Genomic DNA, 22,491 nt, shown 5'->3' on the forward strand with positions numbered 1-22,491 from the left:
TGCTTACTGTTATGTTAGCTGTATTCATTAATTCAAAATTTAATTGACTGAATTTCTTTACATTCCTACCATTATGAAACATTTTAATGGAGGAGATAGCATATAAATAACCAGGTACATGCATGATAAATAGAGTAGACAGAAAGTTATCTTAGAAAGGAAGGCACTAATAGGGAAGGGGACTTGGAAAGGCCTCTTGCAGAAAGTGAGACTTGAGCTGAGTCTTGAAGGAAGCCAGGGAAACTAACTCATGGAGATAAGGAGAGAGCATTCCAGGCTAGTGCAAAGGTAGGGAGACAGGAGATAGAATATCATGACATATTTTCACTTCTTCACCTATTTACATGATTCATATATTATCATATGATATACATTATATCAGATACATCAGTTATCAAATAAAATTGGATTTAGCTTACAATGAACAACTGACTTTTTATCTTTTGGAAAAATTTGATGTCGTATAAAAATTGTATTGTTTTTTAAAATTATTTTAAAAATGTAAAATGACTGGCAAATAAAGTTGATAAAGGTAAACTGAGGTACAGGACTCTGAGCAAAATCAGTTTATTAACAGTGATGCCTATAACTCTTATTAATAAAGTGAGTCAGACTAGCAGTCTGATTTCAGTGAGAAGGAGGGGACTCTATTGACACATAACAAAGGAGGGATCTCAGTAGGCAGGGAGAACAAGTGATAGGTTGCAGAGTTTGGGCATGAACATTATGATTGGCTATACTAAGAAAGGTGGGTTGGCATTCACGTGAGGCTAATCACTTCCCCTCTTTGACAGTATTTTAAGGGAGCACATCTGCATCTTGTAATCTTTGCTAGGAGATTGAAACTACCATCTTTGCTGTTTCCTCAGAAGAAATAAAAACTCCTCCAATTGTACAAGGACTGGAAAAGACAGAGTTATATCTCTTAGAACTTAATGATAGAATCAGATGTCTTGGTATTTACCCAAGAGTTAGTAGTATAGAAGATGACAGCCTTTCCTTTTTACTTAAAATGACTTATGTTCAGGCCGATCTTTAGATTAGCTCAGAGGGGGAAGCTTAATTCCTGAACTTAACTAAAGAACATATAAATGGGACTTAAGCAAGTACAGAATCAATAACAATATGAAATCAATATAATATTGAATCAGTTATAAAGTAGAATTAATTTTAATTTCTCGTAACATCCATTTCAGAAATGATATTTTGGATCACCATTCATTGCCCCATTTATCCATCCCAAAAGGTGTCATTTTTTCATGATTCCTTCATTTAAAGATTTTCTTGCTCTCCAACAAAGTACTTTGCTGGTACAGTAGTAGCATAGTAGCATAAAAACTTTTGAAAGTCTCATACAAAGTTTTCTGGAATTTGAAATAAATTATGCTCATTAAACTGTGCATTTGATCCAGAAATACTGTTACTAGGCCTGTACTCTAGAAAGATCCAAGAAAGGAGAAAACATCTCATCTATATATGAATATTTATAAATTTTTTGTGGTAGTGAAGAACCAGACACTAAAGGAGTACCCATAATTTGGTGAATGCTTGAATAAATGCAGTGCCATTGTGTTACAAGAAAGAAGATAGTGAAAAAGGAGTTTTCAGGGAAACTTAGATAGGTGTTAGTTTATGCAGAATGAAGTGAGCAGAATTATGAGAACAATTTATCCTTTGACATCAATATTGTAAAAATAAACAATTCTGAAATATTTAAGAACTCTGATCCAAAAAATGATCAACAATCATTTCAGCAACCCTCATGACAGATAGGTGATGGGTGAATGTGTAACAAGACAAATTTTTGTTTTGGCAAATGCAGTAATTTGTTTTGTTTGACTGTATTACATGGACTTTAATTTTATTTTTTTCCTCTAGGTGATATGGTGGTGGTAGAAATGAGATAAATGTTTAATTGAAAAAAAAATGGGGGAAAAACATTTATTCATCCAGAGAAATTTCTGTTTTTTTTTTCCCCACATTTCCTCTCTCTCTTTTTTTTTTTTTTTTAAAGCAATCGGGGTTAAGTAACTTGCTCAAGGTTACACGGCCAGTTATTTCTGGGTGTGGTGCTGAGTATCCGAGGCCGGGATTTGATCCAGGTCATCCCAACACTGGAGCCGGTGCTCTTACTCACCGAGCCACCTGGCCGCCCCTAAGCAATTGGGGTTAAGTAACTTGCTCAAGGTTACATGGCCAGGTGTTTCTGGGTGGGTGCTGAGTGTCTGAGCCTGGGATTCGATTTCCAGGTCTTCTCAACACTGGAGCCGGTGTTCTTACTCGCTGGGCTACCTGGCCGCCCCCACATTTCCTCTCTTTAAAGATTTTCTTTATCTCTAAAATATTTCCTGACACAATAGTAATTAAAATAATAGTTGGGTTTTTTTTTTAAACAACCTTGTCCAAAGATATTAGTAGGTTGTGATTTCCCTAGAGAATCCTGTTTGCCTTTTCCTTGGATTGTAAATTCATTTTCTCCACACTATTACAGAGTCTTAAAACTTTTTTGGCTATGGAAATGATACTCATTAGTTCTAAGGTTCACCCTTGGGATCCTTATAAATCAGTCAGTAAATAAACATTTACTAAGCACCTCCTATGTTCCATGCACTGTGCCTATGTACTGGAGATACAAAGAAAGGTAAAAGATAATCTTTGTTCTTAAGGAGTTCATAGTTTACTGGCATGGCAAATTAATAGCATGGCAAAAAACTGTGCAAACAAGCTAAGGACAGGATATATTGGGAATAATCAAAAGAAGGAAGACATTAGAATTAAGAGAGATCAGGAAAGGCTTGCTATAGAAGTTATGATTTTATCTGAGACTTTAAAGAAGGGTAGGGGGCAGAAATGAAGAGGGACAGCATTCCAGGCGGAGGGGAGCAGTCAGTGAAATCAGTGAAATCTGATCAGCTCAGGATCAGAAGATGGAGTGTTTTACTTAAGGAACACCAGGGAAGTTTGTGTCCCTAGATCACAGAGTACATATTAGAGGTGAAGGATATTAAGATGTAAGAAGATTGAAAAGGTAGGAAGAGGCAGGGTTATGGAAGGCTTTGAATGCCAAAGGAAAGATTTTATATTTGGACCTTAAGGTAATAGAGATCCACTGGAGTTTGAGTACAGGGTGGGGGTTGGGGTTGGTAAAGTGGCCATACATGTACTTTAGAAACATCATTTTGACAGCTGATTGGAAGATGGACTAGAGTGAAAAGAGAGACTTGATGCAGAGAAATCAACAAGCAAACTGTTACAATATTCCAGGAGTGAGTTGATGAGGGAGGGTAGTGTCAGAGAAGAGAAAAGGGCATATTTGAGTGATGTTATGAAGGCAAAATCAATAGGAACTTCGTAACATGTCATATTTGGGGTGGGGGCAGAGTTTAAAGAGAGTAAAGAGTTGAGGATTATTCTTCATTTGGGAGCCTAGGTGACTGGAAGGATGGTAGTTATATGTCCAGTGGTTAATTGACAGTAATAGGAAAGTTTGGAAAAGGGGTGAGAAATTTGAAGGAAAGGATAATGATTTTAGTTGTGGACATGCATGCTTAAATCTGATATCATCTAGCCAACTATTTCTTTTATGACTGCTCCATCACCAGGAAGTTTTTAAGAGAGAGATGCTGGTTTCCTCTTCTAAACATATTACTGTTGTCCTTTTTAACTGTAGGAGACTTTCCAGTACTGTCTTTACTCTTCTTGAAGAATAAGGAGATGAGGTTTACATTTTTTGATCTTTTTTTCTTAGAGCAGTGAGATTTTTTTTAAGCAATTGGGGTTAAGTAACTTGCTCAAGGTTACACGGCCAGTTATTTCTGGATATGGTACTAAGTATCAGCCCAGATTTGATCCCCAGGTCATCCTGACACTGGGGCCGGTGCTCTTACTTGCTGTGCTACCTGGCTGCCCCTGAGCAGTGAGATTTTTCGAAAAACATGTTTGGTTATTGTATTCCCTTCCTTTTTAAAGAGAACTGAGAGTAGAACAAGTGTGGTAGAGGGAACTGAGTTTAGTTAATTTACATAGCCAGCTGTGAATTGTCACTGGGTTTATTTTTATCTTTTGTCTCCAGCTTTCTTAACCTTTTCCTCATTTTTTATTCTCTAGATTTCTCAGTGAAAACATCTGATACACAAACAGGAAAAATACAAAAATGTAGTCAGTTTAAAGAAAAAAAATCCTATACAGAGTACATAGTCTGATACACATGGTTAAAATACCTTTTACTTGCTGGAATTCACTGCAACTGAATTCTGGTATGGTCTTTAACATCAGTAGCTTTCCTCCATATGTTTGTTAGGCAGCAGATATGGAATAGCACTTCTCTCTTTGTGTCTTCGGGTTTTAATTATAGTATGCCTGTTTATTGGGGAAAAAAAGAAAAATGATCATCTATCATTATCTTTTTAAAAAACGGGAAAGGAATGCTCATGTTACAAAATGGAGAATTTTTTTTTTAAATTTCGTATTCTTTGCAATGCAATCAGCATATGCTTTGGGGAGAAATGAATCCTACAAAGCTATCAAATGATGGAGAAGACATAAAGTTATCTTACTGAAGCAGGCTTGTTCCATGCAAATTAGATACTCTCTTGGATCCTGATGTCAGCCATTTATTATATTCTGAATATTTAACATAAAAGTTCTTTGTTTTGAGGCTGTCCTATGTAAAACTAAAATCTCAAAGACAGTAAGAGCGAGAGAAAAATAAATATCAAATAAGCACATGCTCTACTGATGTTAGATATCTTTTTCTACCAGTTTAAGTGGCGTTTTTTTTTTCATTTAGGTCTCTGCATTTACTAATCATATTATTATTATTATGTACTCTAGGTAGTTTTTTCCACTTTTATCCAAATCTTAAAGAAGTGCTGTTTGACCAAATATTATTTTGTATTTTATTAGCGTGCTTAAAATTTAGTGAACAAAGAATAAACAGTTGTGAATATGTAACAGTTTTAAAAATTAATTTTATCCAGTGTAGCAGCAAATATTACAGAACTGTTGAAATGGTTGTGAATTAAAGATCTGCATATTCTGGATGTAATGCAGATTTAACTCAGTCTGATTGCATGACTCGACCAAAGCAATCACAAGTGTTGGTGACATTTGGTCATTGACTTAGTTTTCAAATTCAGAACTACACAAAATATGATTTTATTCTAACAGACTCTTTTAAAATCTTTTTTTAAAAAACCTCGAATGCTTGCATTTCAATTTATGTGTTCAGAATTTAGCTGAAAACAAATTGGATAGAGAGTTATGTATTATGAAACTATCAGTTAAGTGAAAAAATTACAACCACACAAATATAATCTACCTTTATTGCTTTTGTTATTTTTATCATTAACATTAGTTAACCATTATTTTAAAGAAAGCAATTTGAAACAATTTCTTGCCAGTCATTTTGCTATTATTTAAAAAAAATTTAATATAGAAAAAGGAAAAATGTAGTTAAATTTTTTCATGTCATGGCCTATGACAACAGAAATTTTTGTCATCTTTGACTGTTCTAACAGTAAGACCTTATGATGCAAAATAGATGCTCTGCTAAGGATCAGAACCATTGCAGAAAAAAATTCTTCTCTTTGCTAATTTTTTTGCTAAAAAGATTTGCTTTTTGGAGCATATCTAAAAAGCAAGATTAAGCACCTATCTCTAATACCAAGCTAGACTTAAGACTGGATGACATTATGTGATCCTAACTCTAGAAGATTCAGCCTTTTAGGAAAAAAAGTAATTATTATATTTGTACTGGCATTACAGAGGAAACCATGCCAAGGTATAGAGGATTGGACTGATAGTCAGATGTGCTCGCTTCCTATTCTTATCACTGAATTGCAGTTGTGCACTATAAGTGAGTCCTTTTCTGAGAAGTGATTTAAGAAAAAAAACCCACAGTGATTTTTAAAAAATCTATCATATCTGGTAAGAATATTGCTAGAATGAATGATTTAATAGTATTTAGAAAGAAATGATTAAGTATTTATTTCCACTCAAATTCAGACTCTTATCCCTTCATGCCTAGTTAGCTACCATGCTCTCCTAACTGCCATTAGTCTTTCTTCTCTTTAGACTTTTCTTAATAGACAAGTAGGTATTGAGATACAGTATTATATAGTAAAAAAAAAGAGTTCTGGACTTAGAATTAACAGAGAAATTGATTCAAATGGAGTGACTGTGGGTAAATTAACTAAACTTTCTGGGCTTCATTTTGCAAGTTTGTAAAACAGAAATAATAATGCCCATAATACCATTATCACTTTATGTCACAATGTAATTCAGTTCATTTAACATTTTTTATATGCCTAATATTTGCAACATACTGTAACTAACCTTAGGGGTTCATGCATGAAAAAAACAAAAAAGACCCTATCTAAACTAACAGGGAACAGATATAACATGTATACAAATACACATGATACAAAGCAGGTTTTGATAAAGATAAGAGAGAAAAGACAAGGTGACAGAAGAAAAATATGAAATGTGGATCATTTTCTTGAGTGTACATGATTCTGGATGTATGTGGAAATTGTAGGAGATTAGCAGTTAATAATACCAAGATCATACTTCTTTTTCACTAGGATATAAAGCATGCTTGTCTAACTAACATTTTAAGCCCTCTGTAAGCTGATTCCCATCTAACCTACCTACCTTTCTAATATGCTGTTGTCTTACTCCCCTTCTTTCATTACGTGTTTCAGACAAACTAGCCTTCAAGCTGTTCCTGTAACTTGATCTTCTTTTTTCTTTTTCTCTGTCCTTGAACAAGCTGTGTTCCATTACTGTAATCCACTCTCCCATTTGCTCTATGTCGTAGAATCCCTAGCTTCCTTCAAGGTGCCATCTCCTACATGAATGAGCCCTTTAAGAATTCTCCCAGTGGTTACTATTCTTTCTCTCCTGAAATTCTTTCTTATTTACTAATCTATGTAAATGTTATATCCTTCTACCCACTTCCTCCCTCCCCCACCCCAAGAGAATTTAAAATTCTTGAGATCAGGGGTTATTTACTTTTTTGTTTTTATATTGCCAACCCTGTGTATAGTGTTTAACACTTTATAGGTACTTAATAAAAGCTCTTTAAATTGCTGAATGTGGTTGGATGTGTGTCAGATGTGGACAGCTACAGTAAGGTAGGGCGAAGCAGTCTGGTCAGCTGTTAGTAGTTCAGTTAGCCAGAACATAGAATAAAGTAGAGGTATAGAGTACCCCTAAGAGCAGTTATAGAGTAAATTCAGTCTGGTAAAGAAAAATAAATTGGTACTGAATTGTGAAGATTTCTTAAGTGCTTGACTTAAGAATTTGTATTTTCTACTATAAGCAAGAAGCCCGTATAATGTTTTAGCCAGTAAATGACATTTTCAGAAAGACGGTTTTGGCAGCTGTGTAAAGGAGAGTAAAGAGAGTAGAGAGAGTAAAGTCTGCAACATGTGTTTCTCCATTGCCATTTAAGTGGCCCATAAAGGAAGGGAAAGGAAATAAACCACCTATTAGTTCTATAGAAACTGGTATTCCATGCTTCTTAACTATATAGCACTGCTTGAAGATGGTTGATATTAAAAAAAAAAAGTGAGACTTCAGAGAAACTTAGGGTGGTTAAAAGTACTGTGAAATTTCCCAAAGACAAGCTAGTTCACTCTCTTCCCCTATTTATCTGGGAACATTCCTGGGCCATCCAAGATCTATGTATTGAGAGAGCATCTCAGTAGTTTAAATTTGTGGGTTTGAAGTTTGGAAGATCTTGAAATGAATCCTGCATCTGATGCTTTTTAACTTTATGCTTTGCACAAGTCACTTATTTCAGTATGAATTTCCTCATTCAGAAAATGAGCATAATGTCTGAAGCACTTATCTTATAGGATTGTCGTGAGAATCAAATGAGGTAATGTATATAATACTTGGTAAATCTTAAAACCCTCGTTGTGTCATTTTATTATTATTATCAATAATAATATAATTGACCTTCAATTTGTAGAAGAGCATAATTGTGTTGCTAATAGTTCAAATGAGATGTGAGTTATTAAAAAAAACCTTCAAGGAAATCGCTAATTTTAGTAATTTTTTTGCTGTAATTATTATTAAGGTTAAAATCTATGTTAAGAATGTAATTTTTAACTCTTCAGAGTTAAAATGATGATACTGAATTTAATTCAAGGAAACAAAAGTCAACACAGTGATTTAGTTAATGTTTGTTGAATAAATACATGATTAAATAGATTTAAAAACTGATCAACTACTATTTCTATAAAATAATTATTTCTCCAAAGCACAAGCCTATGAAAATAAAGAGACTGTAAGGCCATGTAATTTCTTAATGAGGGAGCGCTGAAAGTTGGTAATCTAGATTTTAAGCAGCATCACCCCAAAAGGAGGGCACTTCAGTGCAATTTGATGACAACATTATTCTGTAATGAAGTTTCTTAGAAGTTAAGCTCATTATCCTGCAAGTCATTATCAAAGAAAACAGAAGGCTAAATCGATCTCCTGCATTTATAGAGCACTGTTACCTGTAGCCTCAGTAAACAGTACAATGATAACAGTTGTTTTACATAATTTATCTTGTCTACATGAAAAAGTGACCCTAGTTTTCAGTAGTAAATCTGGAAGAACAGTGGGATTCAATTCAGCTAAAATATTTACTAAGAATTTACTATTTAGAAGAAACTGCTAGGGGCTATCCATATACTAAATCAACCCCTCTCTTCTTTTACCAAATATAAACTAGTTTGTCACTGGGAGAAATTTAGGTTTGTTAAAAGTACTGTAAAATTTCAGTCTCTCCCCTCCCCCCCCCTTTTTTTACTAGGCTTTTTTCACCTTAACCTCCTACAGGAACCCTGTGGTACAGTTATACTGGTCTATATCAATTTGCTGCCTGTCCTTCTCATAGGATGCTTTATCTAAGATCTCTGTACCTTTTCACTATTTGTCCTCCATGCCTTCAATTCTTTCCTTCCTATCCTTTGTCTCTTAAGAGTACCTGGCTTCTATCAAGAAACAACAACTTTTCATATATCTTGTGTATACCTATTTGTGTACAATTAGAATGTGAATTCTTTTAAGACCAAAACTGTTTTTTTCTTTTTCTTTTTATCTGCAGTGTTTAGCATAGTGTAAGGACTATAGCACATAGTAAATACTTAATAAATACTTAGTAACGTACTGATGGAAAGATGGAAAAATGACATAGTCCCTGTCCTCCAAGCTGGGAAATTAAAAAAATACATAGTTAAATATAGTACAAGATAGATAGGAATAGAGGCAAAAGAGAAATCCCTTATAGATATTTTACAGACCAAGTTGAAATAGAAGAGAAATGGTTAAGTGAAAAGATTAAAAAAAAAAAGTTTTGCAAATGAGATGAATCCTCAGCTGATTCTTGAAGGAAGAACAGGATTGTTATTGCAGAATTAGAGAGTTATATCCATTAAAGACCAAGAATGGTTTACATGAACTACAGGGAGCTAGGAAATGGCTTATTGAATCCAGGGATCAAATAGTAGTTCAGTTTCATTGGAAAATAGTTTCTGAAAAGTCAGAATCTTAAAGTAATCTGGAAAGGGAGGTACAATTGAGATTATAGAGGGTTTTGGATGTCAGTATATGGAAAATGTATTTTAATATATTGGTCATAAGTAGTATGGGTAAAATTGTTGGTGCTGTAACAAACCAGAACCAGAATCAATACTAAAATGAAATGCAAACTAAAATTTAGGCACTAATGAGAGTTTTTTGAGTTTGCTCATGCAGGGATGGAGAATCCCTGAAGGAATAAAAGAATAAATCTTATTATAGGTTTAAATTTTGGTAGAGGTGAAATGGGTATGGGACTACTTAAGATTGGACAGAGCTGTTGCTCTGGGCTTACAGGGTAGGAATAGGGAATGCAGTAGCCTTTGATTGGACAGATCTGATGTTGAACTAATACCAGGAAAGGTTCTTTTTAAGGTTAGCAATCTCTTGTAATCCTGGCCAGCCTAAGAGATAGGGCTGTCCTTACTGCTTCAGCAGTAAGGAAGGTCTCAGAAAGGAGGGATTGAGGTAGGGTGGTATAGAGCTGTTGCAGTACAGATAGGATCAGGGGCAACATAGAGAAACTTCAGACAAATAGCAATTGCTTTAGCTTTCTTTGCTACCCACAATTCTACCATTTGAGATTAAAAGTAGTTTCACTTAAAATTTTTTTTTTTCCAAATTAGTATCAGTTCGGGCATAAGTGATAAGCAGCTTATGGGATAGGTAACAGATCTGTAGGATATACACAATTAATAAAACAAGCAAAATTATGATAGGATGAATAACGAAATCCAACAGGGCTATAGTTTTAGGGGTATCAAGTTCTTTGGCAGTGTCCATGATCTTCAGGTATCTGGATGGATCAGGGCATGTTGGTGGAGTTATTTCCTTGACCATCTCATTTCTAGGTCACTTGTAGAGAGTAGGTAATGTTGCTAAAGCCGGCTAGTGATGATTTAGTATAAATTATTAAAACAAAGTTAAATTGGCTTTTCAGTAATTAGTTCATGTGGTGAAAACTAGTTTAGACTTTATGGAGTTAACCATATAAATAACGAAGGCATAAGAATATCAAAATATGCTATCCAATAAAGTACCATATACTTGCATCCCCTTATAGTATATCAAGGTGATGGAATATTGCAACAACAATATTCATTATAGTTTTTTTTTTTTACACTTTTACCTGCCATGGTTAGAGAGATTTGCTGTGGAAAGAAGGAGAGACATGATTGAAACAAAATCAAAACTGGTCTCCTAGACCTAAGCCTAAGGGCAGAGTGATTTAACATAGGTATAATAGGATAAAACAGCTGTAATTTTATTTTATTTCAGGTAAATGTCATAGTTAACCTTTTGGAACAGCCAATTCTACAGCAAAGTTTCACATTGTTCACAGGGTACCTTAGCCAGGCTCAAGATTAACCAGGTGGGAAACATTCTTATTTCAAAAAGGAAATAACACAATGGGGAAACTGAATCAGGAATTTCCTACCTTCTCTTACAGAAAGTCATCCCCTCAAATTTCCCAAATGCATCTACTTGTAACAATTCTCAGATCATAGTCCCTTTGAATAACTCATGATACTTCTCTTGAATGGTAGATTACTGAGTTAATGATCATTCATTTATACCTGATTCAGAACTCAGAACAATATCAAATTATAGTCCTAAGAAATTTTACCTCAAACAACAAGTTTCACTAATCACAGCTTAGGGCTAGATGAAGTTATTTTTAATTCTAACGTTGTTGCAATAATGTTAAACAATTAAAAGTTTATCAGGCCTTTCCAAAAATAATCATTCAACATCTTTCTCTTCCTCCTCCTCCTTCTTCCCTGTTATTTTTGTCCTCTTTTTTTCTTCTTCTTTCTTTTCTCCTCCCTCCTTTTCTTCCTATTCTTCCTTCTTTCTTTTTTGAGTTTAAACTCATACTGGTATAAAAGTCAATTATTTGAAATTAAGAAAATAATTACATTTTGTAATTTTTCAAAGATAATGGATATATGACAATTCACTTACACCCCAGAAAAACAGTGACTACTTCCAGCTATTATTTCACAATTTTGGTAATCAAACTTATCATCAAACCACTTCTGTATTATATTTGAACTTGTAACTTCCCCCCTCCACTTTAGTGAGAGGAGTTTATGATTAAAGGAGGGGATTCTATTTTCTTAGTAAAGTAGTTCATTACTTTAGAATTTCGTGACATTAGCAAGTTCTTTAAAAGGACCGATAAGATTTTGTGATTTTGCTCAAGTAGAAGGTCCCAAGGAACCTGAGAAGTTTAAAGTAAGGTGATATTAGAAGATTGTATTTTTTTCTTTCCTTTTCCCACACTGTAAGTAATTGTTAAAAATATACCCATATATAATAAAAATATACTTGATAGATTTTAACATTATGAAAACAGCCCCTAATAGCTTAATTGATAATTTCACAGCATCCATATTAAAGGAATTAAATGATATGATGATATAATTGCATCATCCTTTTAACAGGATTTTTTATACTATGCTTTTCCAAAATTTACAACACAGAAAAATTTTAAAATGCAATAATAAATAAATAACATCATGGACTTAAAAACATGAAACAAGGGTTATTGCCAATCAAATGACATCAATTCAGTTGAATGCATCTCCTCATTAACTTACATAGAAAATAACTTTTTTCATTTTATCACTTTTGTCATTCTATAATGATCACATTCAAGACTAATATAGAGTAATTTTTATCCAATTATACTTTAAACAAAACTCTTTTGCAGTTTCTAAACATATTGCCTCAACTGCAAACATTATATATAAACATTAAGGCCTAACTTTTTTTTTTTTTAAAGCAATTGGGGTTAAGTAACTTGCTCAAGGTTACACGGCCAGTTATTTCTGGGTGTGGTGCTAAGTATCTGAGCCTGGATTTGACCCCACGTCATCCTGACACTGGAGCAGGTGCTCTTACTCACTGAGCCACCTGGCTGCCCCTAAGTCCTAACTTTCTTATAAAGGATCAAAGATTATAGTTATCCTAATAGGACAACACATCTCACTTAAAATGAAACTAAAATAAATTCAGTCACATATGGATCTGTTTTTTACAAATGGTATCTACAGAATCTCAATTTTCCCAAGAGCCTGTACTTCACATTGTAGTACTTGCTACTTTTAGTTAATCTGTGCCAAAGATTTAAAGTGTCAGTCTTGTATGCTCATCTCCTTCTTTTAGAGTCCATGAGGGTTTTGTATTCCCCATATAATGACTATAATATACCCTCCTAATGGTCCTGCCAGGAGAGACTTTCACAGACAGAGGAAAGGGAAAGGGAGAGGGAGAGGGAGAAGAAGGAGGGGAGGAAGGGAGGGAGCAAGGGGGGGAGAAGAGAGAGAGGGAGGGAGGGAAGGAGGTAGAGGGGGAGAGAGAGAGAGTGAGTGATTTTCCCTTTGAAGTCTTTGAAAGTTTTGTAGAAAAATTTTCACTATTTTTATACCTCTTTTTTTCTTTGATGAGACCACAGGAAAAAGTCAGATGGATTTACCAAGACACTTTTGCACATAGTGCTGACGACATACTAGGCATTATACAAATGAAAACACTTAAACAAAAGCAAATACAAGAACATAAAAATGCTTGTAGGCAAGGTCTTTTGCATTTAATTCAGAGAAACTGATTTTTAGCTCAGAACCAAATCACATCAGCCAACATCAAACAAAATCACCTAACTGATCAGATGAGGGGATTGTCATTTGCAGATCAGGGCAGCATGGCCAATTCTCACCTTCCTGAGTACAAATACTGACAAGATTCTTAGCTCTGACCTTTAAGGGCTATCACAAGTGTAAGAACCCATGGCATTTCCAGGTTATGACCCCTGGAATTCCATGGGTCTGTTGTCTAGAAATCTTATCACCTGCTACAGGTATAATTACTGTGGGTAAAATTGTCAGTGCCACAACAAACCAGAAACAATACCACACTGGAACTCAAATTCAAACCAGAGTTCACCAGTGCACAGGAGAAACCTCAAAGGAACAAAAGGATAGAAATCATGTATATTTCAGTTTAGGGAAGAGGTGAATTGAATATGGGTATAGTGCAAATGCAATATTTACAGTGCCTATGATCACTATAAATATACTTGCATGGTGTTCAATCACAAAATATAACAGACTCTCCACATAGAAGACAGAAGCAAAACATTTATTCAGATACCAGAAAACCAAATCCCAACACCAGGCAACCAAATCCATCATAGCAACATACAAGTTAATTCGCCACACCATACTTTAGACTTCCCACAAACCAATATTTGACCAACATTTACTCACAAGTCTATCTGCCTCCCCCAGAAACAAACTTTCCTCCCAGCCATCTCGCATGCTCTGACTCACAGCTTCCTGTGGGCTCTGCACCACCCTTCAGCAAACTCCTCTGACCACAGTCTCCATGTGATTACATTTAGCCTATTAGGGGGCAAAATATATTTTCAAAGCAGGAAGGTCTTTAAATTCCCTTAGGCTTATTAAGGGGCAAGACCTTTAAATTACCATTACAATAGGATACCTCCAAATTGGACAGGGCTGTTGTTAGTGCCTTGGAAGGTAGGAATATGGGATGTGCTATTCATACCCGTTGCTGAGCTTTTCACATGGATAGCTAAGCTTATAATTCTGCCTGTCATAATAGGTAAGACTTGTATTTGTTGCTTTCAGTAGCAAGAAAGGTTGGAGATGGAGGCGATGTGGGGTTTGGGGGTGGGCAGGGAGCTGCAATGTAACAGGAATATGACAGAAGAATTGCAAAGTGGAGTTGTTTTAGCTTTCTATGCTACTCCTCATAGTTACTAAGAATTTTTGAGAAGGGAAATGTCATGTTTATACTAGTACTTTGGTGGTTTGATTATTTGTGTAAAGGATGAATTAGAGAAAGGAGACAAATTTCAAAGTGTATCTCTTCTCTACACACTGTCCTACTTGCAATCCTTCGTAACTGATATGCCAGCTCTCTTTGCACTGGCTGTCTCCCATGTTTGGAAATAGTCTCTTTTCTCACCTCTGACACGGAGTTGTTCTGGCTTCTTTCAAAATCTAACTCAAATCCCATTGCCTTCAAGGACTTTCTAGCTTCCCTCAATTATTGATGCTTTCCCCTATGAAATTACTATCCATCAATTTTATAGATCTTATATATTTCCTTTGTTACTTGTTTTTTCTCCCTTTTATGTATAAAATTTGGTTGATTTGTTATCTGCGATAGTATTGTGTAAATTCATTACTGTTTTTACATTATGTCATCAGTAAATTTCTATTGAAATAGATTAATATAACATATTTGGCCTAGAAATTTTTATTGTTGCATTAACCACAAGTTCATCAGATTTATGAGATATCACAAGTAATCTCTGATTTATGATTTATTTTTTCTCATTAGTTTTTTACTCCTTCTGCTTTGTCATTTAACACTATGTACAATCTGTCCTCTTTCTTTCTTACAAGACTTCTTTTACCTTACCTTCCTCTAGGAACCTTTTGGTCCAGTCGTACTGCTCTATGCCCACTAATTGTCTGTCCCACTTATAGGATGCTGTATCTAAAATCTTTGTGCCTTTTCAGTGGCTTCCCATGTCTTCAATACTTTTCCTCCTATCCTCTGTTTCTTAGAATTTCTGACTTCCATCAAGACATAGGTACTGATTTTTCACAGGTTGTGTATATATGGATGGATACATGTGCATCTGTACATATTTATATATACACACTCATGCTTGCATAACAACTTATATGTGTTCTGAGTTTCTACCAAGCAGTACTGAACAGTTATTGATAATTAGGTTTGTTTTTTAAACTTGGGAAACAAACTGAATGTATTAGGTCACTCAAATTTAGCATATTTTACTCAGTTTTTTCAAACTAGTTTAAATTCCTTAACCTCTGTCAGAATACATGTGAATATAATGTCACGTATGTTAGAAGCATAAATTAGGAGCCAAATTTGGGATGTTTCCATGTCTGTTTATTTGTATTTGTAGGTGGTTTAGATCTTTAGTACCCATTCATTAATCACAAAACATAATAAGGTAACTGAGCTATTTTGTGACTCAACCTTTAACTTGTTAGGACAGTGGTTTTACCAATTATGCATATTTTTCATATTTTCAATCAACATGCATTCATTAAACATTAATTAAACATGTCAGATACTATGCTAAGAACTGGAGAATAATTTTTAAAAAAGTCAAAAGATAGTTTTTCCTCCCAAGGAGCTGTTGTGCTTGTTTTTGGATCTATACGTATATTATAATCATCTATCTATACTGTATTTTGATGAGGGGGGAGGGAATTGAAATTAAAGACATGGATTTTAATCTACCTTATAAATCAGGGGTGGGGAACCTTGGACCTCAAGGCCACATGTAGCCTTCTAGACTTTGGGTGTGGCCTTTTAACTGAGTCCAAGTTTTATAGAACAAGTCTTTTAATAAGGGGCTTTATCCTAGGAAGTTTGGTTTCAGTCAAAGGGCCACACTTCAGGAGCTAGAGGATCACATGTGGCCTTGAGGCTGCAGGTTCCCAGCCCCTGGTATTAACTATTTTAAATTTAAATTGTTTTCTAATATATTCTCTTTATTTTTCAAAGAAATTAATGATAAATAATTTTATAGGTAATACTTAGTACTGAGTTTAAAAACTTCCAATTTTAGAAAGCTTTTATGTAATATTCCAGAATGGAGTATTATATATTATGAAGTTTGAATATTTGTTTATTTTTATTTAGATCACTATATTTGACGTATAAATTTTTGACATATATCAAATATAAGGACAAACATTAATGGTATTTTGAAGACTTATTTTTGGTAATGGATTCGATCATCAAATCTTTATTACTTACATACATGAAAGGGAGAGATAGTAAAAATATTTTTTAAATGCAATTTGGTGATTTAGATATCTAAATTCTGCTTTTTTTGTATATTACTACTGAGTTGGCTAAATATGTCCTTGTGTTCTCAGAGTAAATACTGCTTTGTTCTTCTGTATACGATTTACATGCATCCATATGTACATGCATATATAAACATACATATATGTATATATGTGCATGCCTGCTCTCCTTCACATCTTTTTGCTACTCTTTTTATGACAAAAGTACTCCTAGTACTAAAAGTACTCCATAGTACAAAACTACTATGACCTGACCATAAAGAGAGTAAATGAAATGTGTGTATGCCTTTTTTTTTTATTGCATATCTATATATTAGTTCCCTCAATTGTAAAAAAAAGCAGGATTTTCTTTATTTCAATTCTTTCAAATGAACAGATTCATTAATGAGTGTTTTTATATCTTTGATTCTTAATTGGTGCTTTTCTTATAGATGAAATTCATTTGTTTATAGTAATTATCTTCCATTTGCAGAGAAAAAGGAAGAGGAGGATTTTGTGGAGAAGAGAGCAATAAAAAAAAGAATTAAAGAACTGAAAGTCCTGGATTCCAAAATTGCCCAGAACCTTTGTAAGTTAACAATCTTCTTGTATTAGTTAAGTGATAGATAATGTGTTTGCTCCATCTTCTTTTTTCCTTAGGTCCTGTTGTAAATTTCTTCAATGTAGGATTACACAGTATGTTTAAAAAATACTGTTTTTGTCCCAGGGCAATTTAAGTGGTTAAATTCTTGAACCTAAGAAATGGTAAGGGAGGATTTAAAGAATGAAATTAAGCTTTTACTTCTTCCAGAAAAGGTATTTACCTCTTGTATACATTCTTGGAGCATATAATGACCAAAAGTAGGGTAAAGGAATAATAGTATTTTGAAGATTTGTTTTTGATAGTGAGTTAAACCTCTAAAACCTCACATAGTTAGAGAGGGATAGTAATGAAAATTTTAAATGCATGACAAAATAATTCCCATTATTCTTTCTGAAAGCTTCAAAGTCTTTATTGGGAAAAATTGAGTTTCATTATGTTTAACATAATTTTAGGAGTGATGAATGAACTTTTAAATGAAATACTTACTGATGGACAAGAGGCCAAATATTTTTATACTTTATTTCTAAATGCCTAAATTTCAAAGGAATAGTAGCTATACAGTGAAATTTTGCCGACCCAGCCAGCACATGTATGCGTAAGGGCTAAGGGTAGAGGGGGAAATAATACTTCTCCTTTTAACAATCTCATTTCATTATATTACTTAGATTTCATTGACTTTGTAATTTGTATGACATGACATAGTAGCGGATTGTAGCACCAATGCAATATTTACAGTGCCCATGATCATGATAAAGACTGTGACTAAAAGTATTACATGACGTTCAAGCACAAAATATACCAGATTCTCCAGATAGAGGATAGAACTGAAGGATTTATTTAGATACCAGAAAGCCGAATCCCAAAACCAGTAAGCCATTTCCATCATGGTACCAAAGATATTCAGAAGCCATAATAACACTGAGAGCCCCTGCATCCTTCAGCCTTCCCACAAACCAATACAAGATCAATATTTACTCATGAGCTTATCTGACTCCTTGCCTGAGTGTTCTCTTTCCCCCACTCATCTGGCTAGCTCTGAACACCAGCTTCTTGTGGGCTCTGCTTCCCTTCAGCAAAACTCCTCCCACCCCAGACTCCATGTGACTACATTCAGCCCATTAGGGGGCAGAGTTTATTTTCACAGCATAGGAGTTCTTCAAAATCCCCCCCTAGATCTATTAAGGGGAAGGGAAGATCTTCAAATTCCCATTCCCATTACAAGGATGAAGAAGGGTTTTTTTTTTTTTTTGGTATGTAGTTGTTTCTGTAGTGTTTCATTCTAGGCAAATGATTTTTTTTTTTTTTTTGCTTAATGAACACAGGAATTTGCATTGCTTTTATTTTTCTCTTACAATATAAATTCCCTGGGGGAGGGTGCCATAGAGTGATGAATGTACATTTTGGAATTCTTAGCTCTAAAAAACTTCAAATTTGTGTAATTTTTAGAACTCTAAGCATTTTTAATAGATTAGGAGAAGTCTTTTATTAAAAGAAAATAGTAAAAAATATAAAGAAGTACCTTTAACAATGAACAATAAGGAAATTTGAAGATAATATTCCATTTTTTCAGAAGCTTAAGATTTAAGAAAAATCATGAATTTTAAACTTTACTGACTGCTAATCAGATTACCATTTTTGTGCCAATTATAGAACCATTGACATTTACATTTATGATAAAACCTTATCTACATTGAATTTAGGCTTTTGGTAACATCAGCCTTTTAGAACACAGTCGCCAAATGAAATAAAATAATCTATAATAAAGCCCCTTGGCAATGAGGAAATTAGCTGTCTTAATGTTTATTTGTTTATTACATGGAAGAGCCATGGAATGACTTAGGATTTTTGGTTTACTATGTAGAAATATTACTGTAGATTAGGTATTTTGAGGAGAAGAGCCTCATGGAAAACAGGCAACAGTGAGAACTTCCTGTGGAGGAAGATAAAGTAAACATATCAATAAGAAGCTAGAAGAGCTACAGAGGAGTTTGTTGTCACTTAGCACTGGAACAGATAGAATGACTTCTCTTAAAAGACAGTGAAGTCAGGATTATGTTACAGATAGAATGGATGAATGGGTAAATAAGTACAGTAACTAATATTCATGGTGATTCTTGTGTTATTAAGTAAACATTAAAATGGTTTTATTTAATATGTGTGATATATTTAGGCTTTAGTGAATTAGCAATAATGCGTTTCCTCCCCTAAAAAAAGAATTCTGTGAAAATTGATTTAAAAATCTGAAAAATTGATGGTCAGTGTAGGGATAATAAGACATAAAAATTTCATCATTGCTAAATATTTAATTTAAGTGAGGGATTGTGTGTGTGTGTGTGTGTGTGTGTGTGTGTGTGTGTGTGTGTTTGTTTTGTATTGGTGTGAATGCATAAGGAGGAGTACTGAATATGGAGTTAGAAACTCTGGATTCAAATCCTCATCATTCAATTATTACCTACATATCTTTGGGAAAGTAAATATCTCTGAGTCTTAATCTTCATCTCAAAAATAATAATTTCTTGAGGACTTGAGGGCCCCCAAGATCCCTTCTGTGGGTCTGTCATCTTTTTATAGGATCTGTTTAATAAGTTGATGGGTTTTTATTTTTAGAAAAACTTGTTATATGAGTTTGAATAGACCTTAAAATTTTTACGTAGGACTGTAAGAAATATTTCAGTGTGATTAAAATCCTATATATTAAAAATGCATCAAATCTCCTTATTCAGATGGATTTAAAATGAATCAAATCTTTATTACATTAAAATTGTTCCATTGTTTTTGTGATAGTCTGTATGTAAACCTTAAGTCCAATTCTGCAATAGTCTCCACAGGAAAATAATTAAGAGTATATGGATTTTCGTGTTAAGTCCCAGAACTGAAAAGGGCCCAAAACAAGTGCCCAGGAAAAGCTATCATCTTGTAATTCTATCAAATTAGCCAGATTATTATGTTTGACATAGTATCTTTTTGATAATATCAGACTTTTTTCTCCTTTATTATTTTTATTTGCTCATTCATTTTTTTTGCTCATTATTGTTTTCACTCTTTTTCAGCAATTTTTCTGGGTTCTTTTCGTGTGCCTTATGAAGAAATAAAAATAATGATATTGGAAGTAGATGAAACACAATTGGCAGAGTCTATGATTCAGGTAAACAAACAAAGATAGTTTTTACACTAATTCATCAATGTGGGTTTTCATTAAATAAATGTTTTTTTTAATTCAATTAAAGTTGTCTTTCCTGGAAGCCCTCCCTTGATATATCACTATGCATTGTTTAGATGTATTTACACAGCATTTTATATTAGACAATATTTTATTTATCAATTTGTACAGTTCTATTTGGTATCCATATTCTTTTAGGTTATTGTTATTTGCAATCTTTGGATTTTTTAAAAAAATTCTATTAATACTCAGAACCCACAATATCTGTACAATAACATTTACGTTCTTAGTAGGATTGAATTGTTGAGTGGAGAGTTCAGAAAAACTTAAACTTCAAAGTGGTTTTTAAAAAGTCTATATCAACCAATAAAAATTTATTAAATGGAAAAAAGACAGAAGAGAAACAGTTCCTGCCCTTTAAGAGTTTGTATTCTCTTAAAGACAACATGAACACATATATGTGTATGTATATATGTATCTGTATTTATAAAATATAAAAAATAAATTATGTTAATTTTTAGGGAAGGACATTGGTAACTGTAAATCATATTGAAGGAGAACATAAAGAGAGAACAGTTGAAGTGATTCTTGAAGAAGATGAGTACAGATAAGGAATGAATACAAAGGCACAGAGATAAGAGAAAGGTTGTCATTTGTAAAGAGCAGTAAGGAGACAAGGAAGAACTACGGAATACATGAATAGGAATAATACTTAAAATTGTTGTGAAATTGAAAATGCCACACACAAGAGCTTATATTTGATTTTATAGGCAATAAGTAACTAGAGGAGGGTTTGTTTTTGTTCTTTTGTTTTGTTTTTAAGCAAGGAGATAATGCTGTCACATCTTCAGGAGAATTACTTTAGCACCTGTCTGAAAGTTGACTTGGAGTAGAGATTTTGAAGTAGGATGACCAGTTGGGGGTGTGTATCATTGATTGAATGAATTAAAAAATTGTATTAAATATTTTTGATGTGCCTAGTATTATACTTGTCCATGAGGATACAAATAAAAAGAAAAAATAGCCCTTTCCCTAAGGGTACTTATATTCTGCTGACGAGAGTACATGCACAGGGGGATGAGGGGTACTTTTGTCCAGAAAGTTACTGGGGTGATGAGTAGGGCAATAGGTAAGTAAATTGACACACCTTATCCAGGGACGATGGCAGAGTTGACTTGACCATGGTTCATGATATAAGAACTGTTGAGGTCAAGGAAAGAGCTGATATACACAGATATCCAGGTGGTTGAAAAGCTGTGGAGGAGATGATTAGAGAGTAGGAAATGAACTGAAAACAGCTGATGGGATTTTTTTTCTGAAATAGTTGTCTAGCAAGGGTTATAACAAATAAGAAACAGACAAACAAAAAAACTCAGTAGTTTTTTTTAGGACAGAAAGTTCTTCTAGTAGTTCAGGCAAAAGATGATAGAGTTCTGATCTAGGGTTTTTATGGTGTTAGTGGAGAGGGGGATGGTTTTGAAAGATGTTTTGGATGTAGGAAGGAAAAGATTAAGCAACTAAATGGAAGTGTGGTGAGTGGGAGTGACGTGTTGAAAGTCAAACTGAGGTTTCCATTCTGAGTGACTAGAAGGATAGTTCCTTGACAGAAAAAGAGGTGTGGGTTTGGGGGAAAGAGATCAATTCTGTTTTGACCATGTGGAATTTGAGATTTAGGATACATGCCAGCTTTTTGGCAGTTGCCTGTAGAATCTTAGATCACATCTCTCAAGTAAGGAATCAGAGGGCTTATAGTGGTGCTTATAGTTAGTTTAGTTTTGTTTGTTTTTTTTCTCCTTGTTATTCTACATGTGAAATGCTATATATACATATCTATATATCTATACAAAAAATTCTTAGCAATAAGATAAAACCATTTCTTATTAACATTGCTTTATATGCACGTGTATATTATATCAAGCAATATTAATTTATATTTTGCAAGGTGAGGAAGGTTATTTCTATCAGGTAAAAAATTCTTAGAAGCAAAGCTATGACCTTATAGATATAAGAAAGGTTCGTAGAAATTTAGAGATCAGGTTTTATGGAAAGCATTTGCAGAAATGAATAGTTTTGTTGGTCTTGGCCCCATGTGCAAAAACAACACTTTAGTGAGACTATAGAGCGCATGAAGATGAGTTATGTGTAACAGATGTGGAAAGGTTGGAGCCAGAGAGAGAAGACCTTTTACTTCTATACAGAGAACTTTACCAGTTATACAGAGGAGTGTGTATTTTATCCTACTGGCAAGTGGGGTTACCCCACCAGGGGTATTTTTGAGCTAGACA

At 34.0% G+C, this 22,491-nt stretch overlaps 1 protein-coding gene across 2 annotated transcripts in view; it reads left to right on the forward strand.

The window, feature by feature from the left end:
- The window catches only part of DIAPH3 (diaphanous related formin 3), a 516,072-nt gene that overhangs the window by 206,571 nt on the left and 287,010 nt on the right, over positions 1 to 22,491 (forward strand). For both annotated transcript variants that reach the window (XM_069068623.1, XM_069068622.1), the window contains 2 exons: positions 16,936 to 17,031; positions 20,097 to 20,191. In XM_069068623.1, the coding sequence (XP_068924724.1) occupies positions 16,936 to 17,031; positions 20,097 to 20,191 (191 nt within the window). The remainder of the gene's footprint in view (positions 1 to 16,935; positions 17,032 to 20,096; positions 20,192 to 22,491) is intronic.

The sequence above is a fragment of the Petaurus breviceps genome, unplaced genomic scaffold (assembly GCF_028583685.1).
Source record: "Petaurus breviceps papuanus isolate PSGF00001 unplaced genomic scaffold, PetGlider_PUasm1.0 90769, whole genome shotgun sequence".
Classification (NCBI taxonomy): Eukaryota; Metazoa; Chordata; class Mammalia; order Diprotodontia; family Petauridae; genus Petaurus; species Petaurus breviceps.